General features: G+C 43.9%; 1 protein-coding gene across 2 annotated transcripts; it reads left to right on the forward strand.

The window, feature by feature from the left end:
- The first annotated feature begins 511 nt into the window (after positions 1-511).
- LOC126298904 (vitellogenin-1-like) lies at positions 512-10,418 on the forward strand. 2 transcript variants are annotated; one of them, XM_049990443.1, is made up of 20 exons: positions 512-573; positions 1,732-1,761; positions 1,899-2,044; positions 2,874-3,011; positions 3,096-3,218; positions 3,302-3,526; positions 3,613-4,301; positions 4,396-4,564; positions 5,052-5,644; positions 5,724-5,940; positions 6,127-6,340; positions 6,431-6,683; positions 6,977-7,265; positions 7,355-7,586; positions 7,672-7,944; positions 8,031-8,188; positions 8,270-8,413; positions 8,513-8,993; positions 9,094-9,269; positions 9,491-10,418. In XM_049990443.1, the coding sequence occupies exons 1-20, from the start codon at positions 543-545 to the stop codon at positions 10,328-10,330; spliced, it is 5,421 nt and encodes a 1,806-aa protein (XP_049846400.1). In that variant the 5' UTR covers positions 512-542; the 3' UTR covers positions 10,331-10,418. The 2 variants fall into 2 exon arrangements, with proteins under 2 accessions (XP_049846400.1, XP_049846401.1); XM_049990444.1 differs by having other exon boundaries at positions 6,977-7,259.
- The last annotated feature ends 252 nt before the right edge of the window (positions 10,419-10,670 follow it).

The following is a 10,670-nucleotide window of genomic DNA, read 5'->3' on the forward strand; positions in this document are numbered from 1 at the left end:
CCAGATTTATGTTTTCCGTCGTTTCACTACATCGCTTAAGGCAAATGCCACAATGATCCCTTTGAAAAGTAATAGCAGATTAGCATTCCCACCTTTCCGTTATCCTGATCTTTTGTCTCGTCCCAAATAACTTGTCCTCTATAAGACGTAAAACCCTGATCTTCTCTCCTTTCATTTAACGTACTGATATGTGTGGTGATGTGCTCGAAATGTTGCAGTGACTATAAATTAAATATTGCGTCTTTTCCAACACAGGATTTGTAGGCAGTTACGGTCTAAATTTGAGCAAGAACTTTCTGGAGAGAGGACTTGGTGAAGAACGGATTCTGCTAGCTGATCGTATCAGGCGACTGTGGTTAGCTGTTACTGGGGAGCTGCCACTGTGTAATCTGGTGATGTGCCGCATAAGCGCTGCTGGGTCGCGGGCACGTGCTTGCTGCAGCAGCTGATCCGGCAAGATCTGCTGAGGCAGGCGCCAGCAGCCACTATATAAACCGCGCCCGGCCTCCTTCTCGTCACCAGCTGCTCCAGTCCACACGATCATGTGGGCCGTGATCCTCTTGGGGCTCCTCGGTAAGTGGTCAGCTCTCCGGCAGCTCAGGAAATCACAGCTACCCAATCTTGCATACCTTTTGGGTAGCTGCTGTTTAAACAGCAGTACTCTTTGAAACTAAGTGCTCAAACAGTTTTCGACGACTGCCCTCAGCAAAACCCATGCTTTATAGTTCATTTTCTAGATAGTTTCCATCTTTATTATTTTTCTAAAATGTATTCAAAAATTCTCTTTTGCTAGTCCAATGAACTGAAATACCCACTTAAGTTATTTCAAACTCCAGAGATACCCGCCACTTAGTACCAGTTCCTCTCTACTACCGTAGTTGAGAATGGGGATGCGATTCCCGTTAGCGAGAAAATATTTTTCTTTGTGGAAGGACAGGGATCAGTTTAACTGCTTCACGAGAACAACTGACGTGCTACTTGAGGTACAAATTGGGGTCTAGCTTCGGCATCCGACATTAATAGGTTGTAAAGCGGTGCATGTATTTTCAGTTGTGCTTTCCAATGATGCCATAACTAGAGAATGTTGCAGCCATTACTGAACAGCCGGCCGCGGTGGTCTAGCGGTTCAGGCGCTCAGTCCGGAACCGCGCGACTGCTACGGTCGCAGGTTCGAACCCTGCCTCGGGCATGGATGTGTGTGATGTCCTTAGGTTAGTTAGGTTTAAGTAGTTCTAAGTTCTAGGGGACTGATGACCACAGATGTTAAGTCCCATAGTGCTCAGAGCCATTTTTTGAACCATTACTGAACATCGCGAGGTCCGCTGGACCTGTTCACGGAGTCAGTCAGTCAGAGTTAAGTTAAAGCGGGAAAGGGGGGGGGGGCGGTATGACAGATATTCAAATTCCATCATTATAGTCATGAAACTACCGCTGTTGGAAATACGGTATTTTACTGGGGAGTCGGTTTCTGTTGTAGGGTGTAAATTCAGACATGAATACATTCATGTCAATATTGGACATCTTTGTCTACATTACTTCCATTTGTGGTTAATAAAGATAAAAGTAAAACTGATATTTTTATATTGATATTCGAAATAAGTGTCATTCATACCACAATTAATGACCTGTTCAACGAAATTACGGTTTGCCACGTTTCTAACTCCAGTACTTATAAATTCTTATTTCTTGCGTTCAATAGATATCTATAATGTGCAATTTCTTTTGTTTCAGTCGGGGCAACTGCGTCCGAACAGCCAAGCCGTAAGTAGTACACATTATCAGCACGTTCCTGCACCTAAATATAGCCTTGTGATAAACGTTTGAAATAGTACATTTCTTATAACGATTCTGTTTGAAACGTTAAGTAGAACCTGTTAATTTGTGTTGATATTTTTCAGTATGGAAACCGGGATATGAATACGTGTACAACGTTACTGCCACAAGTTTGACCGCACTAAACCAGCTAGCAAACCAATGGAGTGGTCTAACCTACAATGTAACCCTGGTTGCCAGGCCGAGATCGCCGAGAGAGCTTCAGCTGCGGGTAAGTTGTGCTTCTCACTGACAACAACGTTATCGTCCAACAGACCGGAAAAGAAATAAACTTACGAGGACGATGCGGTATAATGGAACTTAATTTATTTATGGGAAAAGAAACTTTCAATCTGCTCGTCTAAAAACGAATTATACAAACTGGTTGTGCTACTCCATTTGATGTGTCACGTCATCATCCTGGGAATGTGATATGCTATGGAGAGTAATGCTGGTATCAGCTCCGACGTCTGTACTGTGCCTACTACTAATATGAGACACTGATGCTGCCACAGATATGCAGTGTAAGTGTAACTCTTAACACCGGGGGTAGAAACAAATTCAGATCCTATAACTTGCAGTTACATTAAATTAGAACAGACGCGAATATCTGAAAAATATTGTTTTGGTTGAGGCCAATAAAATCTAGTTAGTGAAAGTAACGTCTCTTCTTACCTTTTCATAAGCATGGAAATACAGTGGGTCACTGTTTGGGCTGATATGTCAGGCAGTCTGTGATAATGAAGTGGACTAACAGAGAATGTCAGGAGATATTATTAAGTGAAGTGTTCTTACCCCATGAATTAAGTTCTCCCGAAATTGATACGTATCTTGTCAAGTATGAGTAACGTCATTGTAACAGGTTTTCATCTTTCTGAGAAAATCGTTTGATTTTACTGTAATATCGATTAAAACAAAGTTAAACGGTATGTGCTGCTATAAAAAGTTAGTAGATGGATCAATAAACACGACTATCCACCGACTACCTCGCAATTTTTAAGTAATTGCTCGATTGTAGGCTTAAACGACTGGTAATATCATCTTCTCTTTTTTTCTTGCAGATATACAACGCAATCTACAGCAGAATTCATGCAAATCTGTCTGGAGGATTTGACAATCCTATCCCAGAAGAATATTTGCATTGGAAGCCTCTGAGGCTATCGAAGGCTCCTTTCGACGTGCTCTACAAGGATGGAGAGGTAGTAAATTTCTAGAGTATCTAGATTTTGAGAGAAAAGTTTTCACGACTCTGTACTCATCTGATCGCGAAATTACATTCACAGATCGTCGATATGCTCGTCGACTGTTCGCTCACTGATGCAGAAGTTAATCAGCTGAAAGCTCTAGCCAGTATGTTCCAAGTAGACATCGATCCAGAGAAAGGGTCGATATTTAAGAAGTACGAGGTATGTTTGTTGACGTCGACTGTCCTTTTTTCCAGAAATTTTCACCTCGGAAATGTAAATTCATGCTCTCACGTTATTTACAGCAAACTGTAACTGGAGACTGTATGACTCAATATGCCAGAACTCAGATTCCGAGGTACTTCCTCCAGAGTGAACAAAAGATTGATCTGCCCGAAATCATCGACGGTAAAGCCAAACTAATAGACGTCACGAAAGAGCTAAACAACTCAAGGTGCCGTGACGACCGCCTTTACTACTTCGGTCTGGACGAGAAACCCTTCAACAGTAGCTCAGCACCGTCTCTGGCTGTAAGTTATTTAAATGACTATACTGATCCATATTCTTAAGCTTAACTCAATGTCCATCTAGTGACGTACGTTTTCTTCATTTACAGCATTCGTCCAACAGCAGAGCTATTGTGGCTAACATGTCACAAAACAACTACCTCCTGGGTTACGCGGAGTCAACAGAAAAGATTGTTGTCAGTCCTTTCTTCTACAACCAACAGAAGGGAATGATTGCGAGCACAGTGCGTGCGGTTCTGACTGAACACTTCCGCCTCCGCAAGGTAGCCCAAGCTCCTACCCCGGAATGCCGCACCGGAGGTCTCCTGTACAGCCACGTTGACTCTTCTGAGGGCAGAGCTCATCTTACTGAGTCTGGCAGCGTAGAAGATCGTGAACAACAGTCAGACGAAGCACTAGAAAGTTCAGAAAGTGCCGCAGCTAGTTACGAGGCGCCGAGGAGATACCGGCGAGCAGTTAGTCCATACCAACAACATCTGCCAGAGCCTGAAATGAAAAAGCCACCACACCACCCGTATGAGGCTCTTTTCGTGGCTGTAGGAGGTAAATCTGTACTCTATGACCGACAAGTAAATGCCTCTCGCGTAGCTATTTCATTGGCCAGAGATATTGGCGAAGCACTCTACGACCCACTCTTGATTGCACCAAAAGAAGCCTTATCAAAATTCCCGCTATTGATAAGCCTTCTCCGAGTATTCGACGAGATCAGTCTTAAACGCATTACTGAAAAGCTATACAGTGAACAGTCACCAGAAAACCCAAGCTCGGAGTATGCATGGTATGTAACGTCTACCTCTTTACATGTAATTATTGTTTTCCTAGTACAACCACTTTCAGACCTATATTCATTATTGTGGTGTGTTTCATTGTAGGAGAGCGTACTATATGGCTCTCGCACAAGCTGGTACTGGCCCTGCTCTCCTGAATCTCATCCAGATCATCAATGAAGACATGATCAGTGGAAAAGCCGCCGCCGAAGCTTTTGCATACATCCCTGAAGCAGCTCGTACACCTATTCCGGGATACGTCAAGCAGGTCTTCGTAAGTAACTCAGTCCGATACTTTATATTTGCTTTCGTTAATGTGACGCTCATTCAGCAAATTTCACTAGCTCTTGAGTAGCTTCGTAGTTTTTAAGGGATAACAATGGCAATGACGAAAAGTGCTCAGTTAATGAGCCCAGTGACGTGCAAATAAGCAAACTTGCAGAGAATATTAGCTACATTACACTCAGGAAATACTTAAATACTAAGATTTTGCGTATATGTTATAGATTATTAGAAACGATAGCAGAATTTACCTACTTCCGTCCTACTGCATTGCGGTCTCATTTTGTGGTACAAGCGTCAATGGCGGTGAAACAGGTCTTGACGGATACGCAAGGATTGTTTAGCAAAAACACAAAGCTCCTACTCTTTTCAAACTATCTCTCTCCAGGAACAGTACTGTCCTTTCTCAGTCACTGTATTAATCTTTCTGTGCATTCGTAATCATAAGAAATACAAATTTAGATGAACTTTGATTGCAGAAATTTGCCACCCGAGATGCATCTGACAAGTACCCGCTGAACATCACTGCAATACTGGCCGCCACTGAACTCATCCATTTGGCCCAAGTGAGCAATGTATCCAATTCACGCTACCCGCAAGATAACTATGAAGACTTGCTGGGTGAATATAACCCCGAATACGTGAAACAGTTGGAAGACAAGCTGAGGCGCGCTGTAGAAGACGCTTACAGCCCGAATATTCAACTGTACATCAGGGCCCTCGGCAACATTGGACATCCAGACATCGTGAAAGTCTTTAAGCCTTACTTGGAAGGACGCAGACCCGTTTCTACCTTCCAGCGATTTATGATGGTCATGTCACTGGACAAACTTGCCGAAGCTTATCCAGAGATAGCGCAGAACGTATTCCTGCAGCTCTTCCAGAACACTGGAGAAACGCACGAGATCAGATGTGCTTCGGCTCTGTTGTTGATGGCGACGAACCCACCAGCTAGCGTCCTGCAGAAACTGGCTCATTTCTCAAACCTCGACCATAACACACAGGTGAAAGCAGCAGTCAAGAGCATAATACAGTCAGCCGTCAGCCTACTTCGGCCCGAGGATTCTGAGCTGTAAGTATTCACTTTCAAGAGATCATTATACTAAATCATATTGTGCAATCTTCTGATAGTGTCATCCTTCGATCCGTAGTGCTGTGGCTGCCAAATCTGCCCTTAATTTGTTGACAACGGAAGAATACGGACTGGACAAGTCCTTTGGAGATATCAGCAGCGCCGTTGTTGAGGACTTCGACTTGGCATACAAGCAATTATCGGCATTTATTGGCAGCGTGGACAGTTACGTACACAGTGCGGCTTCAGTGAAACTTCAGAAGTTCCACGGCCCGCTCATCAGTCACCGTTCAGAGGTAAACCAGCATTATTAAAAACACAATCATACCGATACAGTGATGTTACACTTAGTTTCCGCACTTAATTGTCCAAGAAATGAATTACTTAGTTATTATTACGTATCGTACCATACGTTGTGTCTGCTGTACTCGTATGAAACTGGTGACAGGTATTTTAATATGAAATTCATTTACACAACACAGGCAACCTCGATGGTCAGCAGCGTTCGGCAGCTGGTAAGCGTTTTACTAAATCAGACGAGCGAATCCGAACCTTCATCGGCCAGCGACCCTGCAAGAAAGCTAAATATACAGAGAAACGTCAGCGAACCTCTCGAGGGCAACATCCTTCTCGATCTTTTTGCATCGAAATCATTTGTAGCGTTCGACAACACCACCATTGACTTGCTTAAAGAATGTTAGTAGACGCTGTTTCTTTTATCATTATTCAGAAGTAAATAACTCAGATCACACAAACTATTGCTAAAAATGATATTTTATTTCACAGTTATCCAGGACGAGCTCCAAGACCTACGCGTTGGCAACAGCTACAACAAAACAATTCTGGCGAACTCAGCATCGGCCAGCATAGGTCTTCCTTCAATACTGGGTTTGCCATGCAATATAAAATTCGACGCCCCTGCATTAGTTTCGATTCAGGTAAATGCGACGGCTGAGATTCACCCAGACATTGAGAAGCTCTTGTCGGATCCCCAACAGCGTCTCCAGTCCCTAAGTGTGAAGTCTGAAATCCAGGCCACGTAAGTGTATTTCATGATTTTAAAATATAAGTTGTAAAAAACAAGTGTGTTGTTTATTAAAAGTCTGTGAATGGTTGGGCTTTACAAACACAGTACAATTCTAAGACAATGCGAATCCCATCACATTCGGGATTTTGTGTAGTTGCCAAATCTCCAGAGGGAAAATGCATGCCCCATTCACAACTCCTGCTTTAAGCATACTTTCATGGAAATATTAGAACTGCTTACTAATTTAGTTTCCTCTGCTCAGCAGCTTTACAGTTCTCGTAAACCACGAGTGTTCTGCTTTTCAGGTACGCTTCACAAATGAGCTCCAAGATCAATATCATCTTCCCACTCGAGAAGAAAGTGTACGAGTCATCGCTCGTGCAGAATCTACAGGTTTACGTTCCGGTGAAGTTGCATATTTCCCACAATCTGCCGCAGAATCTTACGACGATTAAGGTCCAGCCTTTAGACAAGAACCAAAAATACCCACTTGTCCGCGCGAGCCGCGCGCCTACCACCGCTGTGTGGCCGGCGATCCCACTCATCAACGCCGGTGAAAACCGCCGCATCGTGCACGTGAGGCCGCTGGTGCAGGCAAGAAAACGTTATTTTGTATTACTGGTTGCGAGCAGTAAGTCGCTTACATTCATTACATTGATTTGTTTGCTCTTACGTTTACGCAGGCTCAGCGCGTGTTTGGTAAGGACTCAACTGGCATGGCCTTCATCGTAGACTACAAGTCTGAAGCCGAATTCATTGACAGGAAGGCTGCAGCCGATCACGCAAAGAAATTCGACGTTTTGTCGAGTGTATACTTCCCATGGGCTTCGGATGAAATTTATTACTACAACCACACACTCTACTACGCACCAGAAGAATCGTCGGCCAAGGACGTTACGATACAAATTAGAGCTCGTAGGTGTTATTGGCCTTCAAGTTATGTAACCAGTCTGGAATTAAAAGTAATACGTACATTAACCAAAGTGCTTGTGATTTGCAGTCAAGAAGGAGTACACGAAATACTTTCCGGGCCCGGAGAGCAGGAGTGACGAGCAGTCTTTGGAGTCAGATGATGAAGAGGAGCCACGAAGCTACAGGTCCATGCAGAGACGTCATCCAAAATTCCATCACAAGAGGGCAGCTGATTCTTCTGACGAGGACTCTTATGAACAGCTTGTGAATCAAATGAAGAACAGGAAGCTTGCCAACGCCGATTTGTTTGTAAAACCGCTGGAACAGAGTCTGGAATCCTTTGAAAAGGGCATTTTAGAACGTGAGTAACAGCGCACATTTTAATATCAACTTCACTGGAACATTAGAATACACGAAGGTCAGATTCTGACTTAACTTTCATTTCAGGTGGAACAACTTACATCCTTGAAATGAGAGTGATGTTCCAACAGCCTCGTGGTGGAGACTACCGTTTGTCACTGATGCACTCTCGTAACACTCTCAGATCTGTTACATTATCAGACGCGGAATGGTGGTCCAAACCAGCAAGAGGACGCATTTACCAGGTATATATAGACCATAACAGTCTCCAGATCAAGAGCATGTTTGTAGTACGTACTCATATCCGTAATTAATTGTGCTTTCAGGCGTCTGCTGAAGCGATTGGTTTATTCCCACTGTTGCCCGAAATGAACTTCGAAAAGGCGTATAATTCCAACCCTAACTCAACTATATCATTTTCGTATCTCTCAGAATATGAAGGTGCCAAGAAGTCGCACATCTTTGCACAGGTAAGTTATTTTCTAGACGAAACAATTGTTTAAACAGACGTTAATATATGATTTATAAGAGAATAGTTTCACAGTTATGATGTGTGATTTTTTTTTCAGCTCAAAGCAGGGCGCAGCGAAAGGTTGAAGGTACAGATCGGCAAGAGTGACATCGCCAAGAAATGTCGTGAACAAATGCGAGAAGGAAACAACATTTTGTACGCATGCCGAAACGCCACAGAGGAGTCAGGATTGCTCGACTACTTTTCCGTTAAGGGAAGCTTCAACGACTTGTCTCTGGAATTCATTAACAGCACTTACCAAGTATACTCATATGCCAGGCACCTATTGTACCCGTTCATTTATGAAAAACCGGATCTGAGAGCTGCCCACCAGGTGACGAGCGGCAAATTTGACGGGCATCTGTGGTTCTCCCCGAAATGGGATTCTTTCAACGCCTCCCTGAACGTACCAGCCCTGTCGACGAACTTCACTAACGTCAGAGGATGGCCAAAAGGCAAAGTCCAACTGTGGCTGCCGCATCCATCACGACACGTTGCTGAGAAGCTCTCCAGAGGATACCAACATCGTTACGTCGCTCGTAAGTATCTCAAAGCGCCAGCACTTTCCTTACTCCTAATTCACCATCAAGTTTGTCTGGAACATATGACTCACTATTGTGTTAAATTTTCCTATTGCAGCTGCATGTTCCTTGGACAAGCGCAACATGACAACATTCGACAACCTGACTATACCGCTCGAGTTGCCCGAATGTTGGACTCTGATTTTGTCGCTTGTACCGAAACCAGTCTATGACGAAGAATTAAGCTACGTAAACGTCAGTGTTCTCGCAATGCAGGAACAGTCAGGCGCAAGGGTAATTACCATTTGATATAAAAAATAGCTTTTTTAACTGTCATATAGGAGTATAAATGAACTTCGTCATGTTTTGTGCTCATTTTTATTCTTGAACAGTTTCTTATGTTTTTAGTCACAGAATCCATTGTTGCTAGAGAATGATAAGCAACACGATTTGAAACAGTTGTCAAGATCTGTTTTGTAATTAAATGCCACGATGTATGCGCTTCTGTGTTTCAGAAATTCAAGATACAAGTCGGAAAACACTATATTGAGCAAGTTTCAACGAAGTACATTGTAGTAGACCGCATGAAGCATAACCTACGTTCTGATGAAACAACGCACGTGAATGTGGATGGAGCAGTGTTCGCAGTGGGTGCGCTCCTACCCAGTGGCAGCAGCTGGCTGTCCGTGCCGCTGTACGGCCTAAGTCTGCACTACGATGGAGAACGCGCCCTCTTGCTGGTCAACGAGACCTACAAGGACTCTGCCAGAGGCCTTTGCGGTACCTACGATGGCGAAACGGTGACCGACTTGACCACCCCCGAGAACTGTATCTTGAAGGACCCCCGCCATTTCGTCGCACGCTACGTCATTCCGGAGACCTGCCAAATCGACAGTGTCAAGCGCTTGCAGTCAGAGGCGAATAACGTTCCCTGCTACCCGCACGAAGTCTTTCCGGCTGACAACATCATCGCCAGGCAATATCCCAGCCCTTACAGAGCTGCTGCACGTAGCGTGGACAGTGACGAATCATCCTCTAGCGACGAAGAATCTGATTCTCGTGAATCGCGCAACTACAAGTCTCCGGGCAACCTCCGTCCGGTGAAGGTCGTCAAGGCACTGGAGCACGCGGGCAAGCTGGCATTCAGCGTTGAGAAGGTTAAACAGTGCTTGCCGCCTCTAGTGGCTGACAAGGTGGAGTGGAGGAAAGTCCCATACCACTTCATCAACAAAACCTCTGCTGGCCTCCACTGGTTCCAACAAGTGAAGAAGTCGCCACAGAACTTCGATTTCAGCCAGAAGTCGAAGAACGCCGAAATACGCACCGAAGTCCACTTGTCATGCAGACAACCATGAAATACTGACAAAATGTAAAGAACTTCTAAGTGTGCAAAGATGTTCACATGGTTAGAAAGATGAAATAAATCTTTTCTCTCAATCTGCATATCTTCTTTTTTTCACTGTAGAATTAGATTTCAATAATCTCCATACCCGATCCCTGCCTTAAATAACAAACTAAACACACAACTTAGAACATTAACATTTTCATAATAATGGACGGAAAGATCACGTTTCTCGTCTACTAATGCACCCCAACGCAACTGCAAAATGACTTATAACGTATTATTCTAGACAAGTGCTGAGAAAATTTCTTTATTGTATGTGAGTTGATTTGAGTGATAGCTCTGGACTCTAA

This window comes from Schistocerca gregaria, chromosome X (assembly GCF_023897955.1).
Source record: "Schistocerca gregaria isolate iqSchGreg1 chromosome X, iqSchGreg1.2, whole genome shotgun sequence".
Taxonomy (NCBI): Eukaryota; Metazoa; Arthropoda; class Insecta; order Orthoptera; family Acrididae; genus Schistocerca; species Schistocerca gregaria.

Excerpts from the sequence above, each read along its gene's own strand:
- LOC126298904 (XM_049990443.1), top strand. The coding sequence starts at position 543 with ATGTGGGCCGTGATCCTCTTGGGGCTCCTCG. Across the intron at positions 7,587-7,671 it reads TACGATACAAATTAGAGCTC|TCAAGAAGGAGTACACGAAA; the intron begins GTAGGTGTTATT and ends TGTGATTTGCAG. Across the intron at positions 8,994-9,093 it reads CCAACATCGTTACGTCGCTC|CTGCATGTTCCTTGGACAAG; the intron begins GTAAGTATCTCA and ends TTCCTATTGCAG.